The 6,782-nt window shown below is 33.6% G+C and overlaps 2 protein-coding genes across 2 annotated transcripts; one reads left to right on the top strand and one right to left on the bottom strand.

Moving 5' to 3' along the window:
• Positions 1-317: 317 nt before the first annotated feature.
• LOC111636685 lies at positions 318-1,757 on the top strand. Its single transcript, XM_023381979.1, has one exon. The coding sequence runs from the start codon at positions 460-462 to the stop codon at positions 1,666-1,668; it is 1,209 nt and encodes a 402-aa protein (XP_023237747.1). The 5' UTR covers positions 318-459; the 3' UTR covers positions 1,669-1,757.
• A 2,928-nt stretch (positions 1,758-4,685) lies between these two features.
• Positions 4,686-6,413, bottom strand: LOC111636686. The gene is made up of 2 exons (XM_023381980.1): positions 6,263-6,413; positions 4,686-5,419 (listed from the first exon to the last, which is right to left on the bottom strand). Exons 1-2 carry the CDS (start codon positions 6,411-6,413, stop codon positions 4,686-4,688), a joined length of 885 nt encoding a protein of 294 aa, XP_023237748.1.
• Positions 6,414-6,782: the final 369 nt, after the last annotated feature.

Raw genomic sequence — 6,782 nt, 5'->3', positions numbered from 1 at the left:
GGAGCAAGGAACAGATGCTCCCAATTAACTATGCAAAGTGTGAAGCAATGGTGTGTACTCGAAAAAATAAACGTGGACAGTTACAAAAAACCCTTAAACTTTGTATGGATAATAACAGAATTAAACAGGTGAAAGTTTTGAAATACCTTGGAATATTCTTTGACCCAAAGCTCAGTTGGCACCATCATGTGAATGAAATTAGCAAGAAAACGAGTCAAAGAGCTAACCTCCTCAATTGGATTATTGGAAAACACTGGGGATTAAACTTTACAAACAGCAAATTAATTTATAAGATGGCAATTGAGCCAGCTATTTTATACGCTGTCCCTGTATGGCAAGACGCACTTAACAACACACGTTTGCAAAAAATTACTGTCGATACAGAGAAGAGCAGCAATAAGGATTACTCGTGCTTATCGAACAGCTCCGACAGATGCAATACTGGTACTGGCTGGACTAATGCCAATACATATCACGGCAAGAAAAACAGTTTGGAATTGGCTCTGCACTAATATTCGGCTACACAGTTACACACAGGAGGATATTGAAAAACGTATTAAAAATAAAATGATTCCAAACAGCTACTGGAATATACCTGATATTATTAAAAAATATGAAATTGATAGAACTAGTAATGATATATGCCTCCAACTACACCCAGCAGACATGCACAGCTACGAAATAAGTTTCGATTATAATCCCGAAACAAACAGATACTTTCAGTGGATAGTGTACACAGATGGTTCTAAGCAAGAGTGCGGAGTGGGAGCTGGTGTGTGCATTCAAAACAACAACAATAAGACAATATATCAGGCCAGATTAAAACTTGCTAAACATTGTAGCATTACGCAAGCTGAACTATGGGCCACGTACAAAGCAATCACCCAAATAAAAGATAACTTAAATAAATACAAGGGTAACATAAAATTCCTTATTGACAGTAAGGTGGTTCTTCATGTCTTGGCAAAAACTGAAAACATCACGCTACTGGGCAAAGAAGTTATTAAAGTAGCACAATATCTCAGTACTACCCGCAATATTCAATTCAGTTGGATACCAGCTCATAAAGGTCATAAAGGAAACGAACTGGCCGATTCTTTGGCCAAAATGGCTGGTACTCTCAAGACGCAGGATACATATACCAGGTTACCAAAATCAACACTGAAAAATTCCTTAAACGAATGGGCACTACTTGAATGGCAGGAAAATTGGAATAATTCTACAACGGGGAGACTTTGCCACCAGTTTATTCCCTCTATTACTAATCGCATCAAGGCTAATTACTACAAACCTAGATCCGAAACCACCCAATGTTTAACGGGGCACGGCAATTTTATGGCCTACCTCTACCGCTTTAAGAAGAGAAACACTAATAAATGCCGGTGCGACAATAATAGTGTAGGAGATGCCATTCATTTTATATTCCACTGTGAACGATATGAGGATCAACGCATTCCATTCTATAGGGAATGCCTTCAAGAAGGTCATAATTGGCCACCGACACTACAAAACATTTTTGATAAGAAAAATCTCTGGAAGTGTTTTGAAAGGTTTATTGAAAGCACCAGGGCTCTTCTGCCAGACTTCTACAGGAAAGAAAAAATTCTTGAGAATGAAAACAAGAACAGACAAGATGAGCAGGAAGACAGTGAAAAATCGGAAAAGTGATGTTATCAGCGATTGATTGATCGGCCGTGTAGAATTCTTCTGTACATAGTTTAGTTGTCTAGTATTAGTTTAGTTTTAGATTCTAGATTAAAAAAAAAATTCCCATTTATATGTATCGGGTCCTCACGTACCATGTAATCTGTATTATTATATCATAGTAAGCTGATATTTACATTCTCTCTGCGTGTTAAAATTGTAACCAGTTCTTAATGTTATTGTAACATTGCTGTGTTCAAGGTTAGTTTATACCTACCCATATGTAATGGGTTTTGCATTTTACTGTAACCGGACCATTTCTCGTAATTGTTAACACTGTATAACGATCTTGCCAACTTTTGTAATTTTGGTTACTAATAATTTCCGATGCAGCGCTCTGAGGTCCTAATAACTTTTCTCAGCGTTACTTTTTCCCTTTTCCTTTATACTTCTCCCTTCAGAACCCTTCCTTCAACCTTTTCTTCACCCCTTTCTCTTCCTAGTGGGCTAAGTTTGCAAAAGCAGACAGTCCTTCCTCCTCCTTTATTATTATTATTATTATTACCTTAACGGACATTTTTTGACTTCCGGGGTATTCTGGACTCCAGCCATGCAGTTGAGCCGTCCAGCTAGACAACTTGGGATATACACTAGTTTCTACTTACGTTCAAACACTCAGGATAGATTTCTCCGAAAAAGACATCCTAGAATCAATTCCTGAAGGACTGAACTGTATAATGCAGGCACTCCCTACCAATTCCCACCGATACCGAGCAATAATGCTCGGTATCGGTGAATAATCGAAAATGTATCAGGCAAGCTGCTGCAATTAACCTTTACGGTATGATCCTGGCACTAAGGTCCAAAGAGAAAAAGGACGCGACTGGATATGCGGACGTTGTAAAGAAAAGAAAGATGAACGGCAGCCATACTACTAAAATTATACTAAAACAGCGGCTAATAACAGAGGAGAAATAAAATGCCAAGAATAAATCTGTAAATGATCGTCCGATGGAGAATTATTGTTTAATAAAATTGAAGACAAAACTGCCCAAAAAGGATCACCATTTATTATTTGTGTTCCAAGACGATACACTTTTCTGCGACTGACCTTTCTTTTAAGCTGCTTGTCGCCGGAAAATTACAGAGTCCTTTTAAAAGACAGAAAACACATCCAATTAAAATTATAAAAGTTTCTGAAAAAAAAAACTGGTGACATACAGTTATCCTGCTTACATCCATCTATACCTCTTTGGGCAGTTTTTTCTTTAATTTTATTCAAGAATTAATCATTGAACCAGTGACAACGGAAGAGGGAGAGACCCTATGTCCTGAGGAAGTAATGAACACCATACAACAGAAAATTGATCCAATTAGCTTAAATGCTATTGTATTCCGGTAGAATCTAATGCCATTGGAGCATGCTGCTAGTTACAAATATAGACAGTATAAATGGAAGACCTTATGGTAAAACAGTAATACTTCCATGATTGTACATAAAAAATACTATTGTATTAGGAACTAATGACAAGATACAATACGTTTAATTTAAAATACATTTTTCTTTCACAAAAATGAAAATTGTTTATGTAATGTCATTAAAGCATACAGTATATTCTAATATTTGACTCACAAGTCATTACATTTACAGTAAATTATGCACGTGCAATAGTCATTCTGTTTACAGTAATTCATTATTACATCAAAATAAACTTGCAAATTGTTTAATGAGCAATTTCTTCAGTATAATCAGCTTTCTTTTCATTACTTTTCAAGTTTCAAGATTTATTATGAAGTATTTTAATAGATTTTGCAGAATTATCTTTATTTAAAACAAATGGACATTAATACAAATATCATTTAAAGATGGTAGAACTTTTCACTCAAACTACTTGATAAAATAATAAATCAAATATGATAGTAAATCCAATTGAATGGTTTCAATTTAATATCTGTAAATACAAGCAAAATGTAAATGTGCTAGTATACATAATCATTATCAGTATGGATTTCTAAAACACTTTCTCCTTTATTCTGCATCATTTTCTGAATGTTTTCCTTTTGTGCATTGCTAGGTTTTTTCATAGAATATGCTGAATCTCTCTTCTTGAATTTCTGTTTAGTTGATTTGTATTTAGTTTGCTTTGTAATATTTTTATTTGCAGGTATATTGTTGCAGGTAGTGCTTGAATTATTGTTAAATGAGGATTCCACTGAAATTTTTCTCAACCAATCATTAAGAAAAGTGTTTAGCTCACATATTTGTATTTCATCGAGTTTTTTTTCACTATTGCATGAACTGCATTTACATTTTTTTTCCAATTCACAATATTCAGATGATTGATCAATAGTTTTAGTTTCCTTACTTATGCATAGACGGTAATTTTCTACACTCTTAAAAAGTGTATTTGGATCATCGGCCAAAATGTCACAAGATAATTCATTTGCTGCATTCCTGTTAGAGGTTTCTTTTTCTATTTTGATTACCGCATGAATGTGCTTAGACATGTTTAAACTCACTTCGTAATCCGGACATGTACATGAATACACATGCACGCACACATTGCATTTATTACATAACAACTTGCATCTAGTATGGTCTTCAATGTTCTCATTTTTTTCTCCACCACATATATAGAATTTGTTATGCTTTGTGATTTTACTTGCCATTGTATACTGTCAATGACTTTGGTAATATCACAAAATGCTATTGTTTCACTTTCTTTGTGACTTATATGCATTTTTGCTTGCCTGTGTGAAATAGTTCCCTTGCACATCTTTATGATGCGTTCAAACAATTTGTCACGAGCCATCTTTAACAACACATCAATACAATGGTCCACCCTCTTGTTCACTTTTACCTTCCAAATAACAATGTTTTAAAACTCTATGCATGGCCTCCAAATACATGTTTGTGTTTATGCCAAGACCCTTTCTATAACAATATGCCCACATTTTAGGATGGAAAGCATAAGTAAGAACAAAATACTTTTGAAATTCTTCAGTTTCTTTTTCGTTTAATGATTAAATGAATTTCTTTATCAGATTTTCAAATTTTTCTGGATTTGTTCTTTAAGAAGAACTCGTAGCATCTTGTATATAAGTTCTTGTGTAACCTTAACAGGGAAAGATGTGACAACTTTTTTACGCCAAGCCCTATCTACATGCCATGTGCACAATAACTGATGTGTAGCAGGACCCATAATATCTTTCCATGCATTGTAAATTGCAGAGGCATCATCAGACATAAAAACAATGGTTTCCAGTTTTTCAAGCTTTTCTCTGACAGCAGCAAAAAACAAAGAATACGTGGTTGTGTCTATTCGATTACTTAAGCAGTATGCACATGGTAGACCACTTCCAAATTCATCAACTGTAAATATAGTATTAACATAAAAATCATATGCAGTAGTGCCATGAGTGGAGTCCACACAGATCATCTGCTGTCCTAGCATCTTTAATAATTCTTGTTGTATTGGTAACATGATTATCAGTATAAAATCTTCTTTGCCAAGTTTCTGTTGAGCATCAACTCCCCCTTGCTGTTTAAAATATAAAACTGGAGACTGTTCTAATGTTTTCATTTTATCCACCCATAGCTGCACACTGATCTTATCTTCAGGTTGATATTTCTTCTTTTCCTGAATGTTGTATGCACACTTGATATTTTGCAAATCTTTTCTTGTCACAAGATGAATGCGAGTAAGTTCATTACTTGTAGAATCTCGAATATCATCTAAGATTCTCTTCAGGGTGACACTATTAGCAAGTTTTCCTAAAAAGTAAAGTATTGATAATTAATAATTTATTACTTTTTCCAAATCAACCAGTAAAATACACTTTACCTGCAATAACTGCTTTTTCACTATCAGACAAATGGATGTGTGCAAGACTGAGATTGTGTCCACAGTGGTTTTTATGGTATTTAGCTATTATTGAATTTGATGTAATAAACACCTCAATAGAAGCAATACATATATTTCCACTTTTGCAAGATCCCCGTGATTTTATTTGACGTTTCACACATCCTTTTGGAACATAATTTCCTGATCGATGACATGTATAGATTTCTTTTTAATTTTGCCATCAGAAAGTGTTGTTGGACCATTACGTGATATAAAAGATGATTTTACAAACTTCTTTATCTTTCCAGACAAAAAATTCTAGTGAGAAAAAGTACAATATTAATTAGTTTCTCAGATGAATAACTTTTATACATTTCTTTTTTATAACTTAAACAGCGTATTGTAATTGCTATTATTATTTTTACCAATTAAACAAAGACACCCCACAAAAAGTTTACTTTTAGGAAAAACAATTAAGAACTGTAATTTACACTAAGTCTTGCAACTACACGTAAAACACAACTTAAAAAATCCAAACCAGCTAAAAACTAAAAATTAGATATAAATTAACTAAAAGTAACTTCTACCAAAAAACTAGTATTCTATTCATTGTTATACAGTGTTTAATCTTAATATTTGTCATACTACAAAACTTTATCTGTTAAATACACTTTTAATATTACATGTTTTAGATATACCATTAATTTAAGAATCACCTATACTGAGAACTACTTTAAAAACACTAAAATTATGGTTTAACACTTAAAACTTACCTGTCATATCATTAAACGTTAGCTGTTCTTCACATTCTTCATAGCCGTTTTTTTCAATACAGTGCTGTCTTAACCTTTTAATTGAGACACATGCCAGGTTCAAACATTCTTCACTTACAGAAAATGGACAAGGCAAATTTTTTCTTGACATGTCACAACGTTGTGTAAAAGACGTTGATGTCTAATTAAGCTTTTCTTTGCCTTGTACTCTTTGTCACAAATGTTGCAAGGAAACATTTCGAATGCGCACTTATTTAAATTTATATTAGAAAAATCACAAATGAAAAATCAATTTACAAATAGCTGTTCCCTCTCACAACAGCAATATGAGGTGTAGGCTTATCGACCAGTATTTCCTATTTCAGTGGGTTGACGTCATTCAGCTGACCAATCAGTGCTTTGTGCCATCTGGATATTTAGCCGCACGTCATCTGTACAGTATATAAATTAGGTACTCTAAGTCTAATACAGTACTGTAATTTTATACATTTCTTGTGATAAAAACATTTCTTATTCAACG

The sequence above is a fragment of the Centruroides sculpturatus genome, unplaced genomic scaffold, assembly GCF_000671375.1.
Source record: "Centruroides sculpturatus isolate CEXI.00-Female unplaced genomic scaffold, Cexi_2.0 scaffold934, whole genome shotgun sequence".
NCBI classification, from domain to species: domain Eukaryota; kingdom Metazoa; phylum Arthropoda; class Arachnida; order Scorpiones; family Buthidae; genus Centruroides; species Centruroides sculpturatus.
The sequence above is the reverse complement of the archived record's forward strand: the minus strand, read 5'-3'. Positions and strand labels throughout refer to the sequence as shown.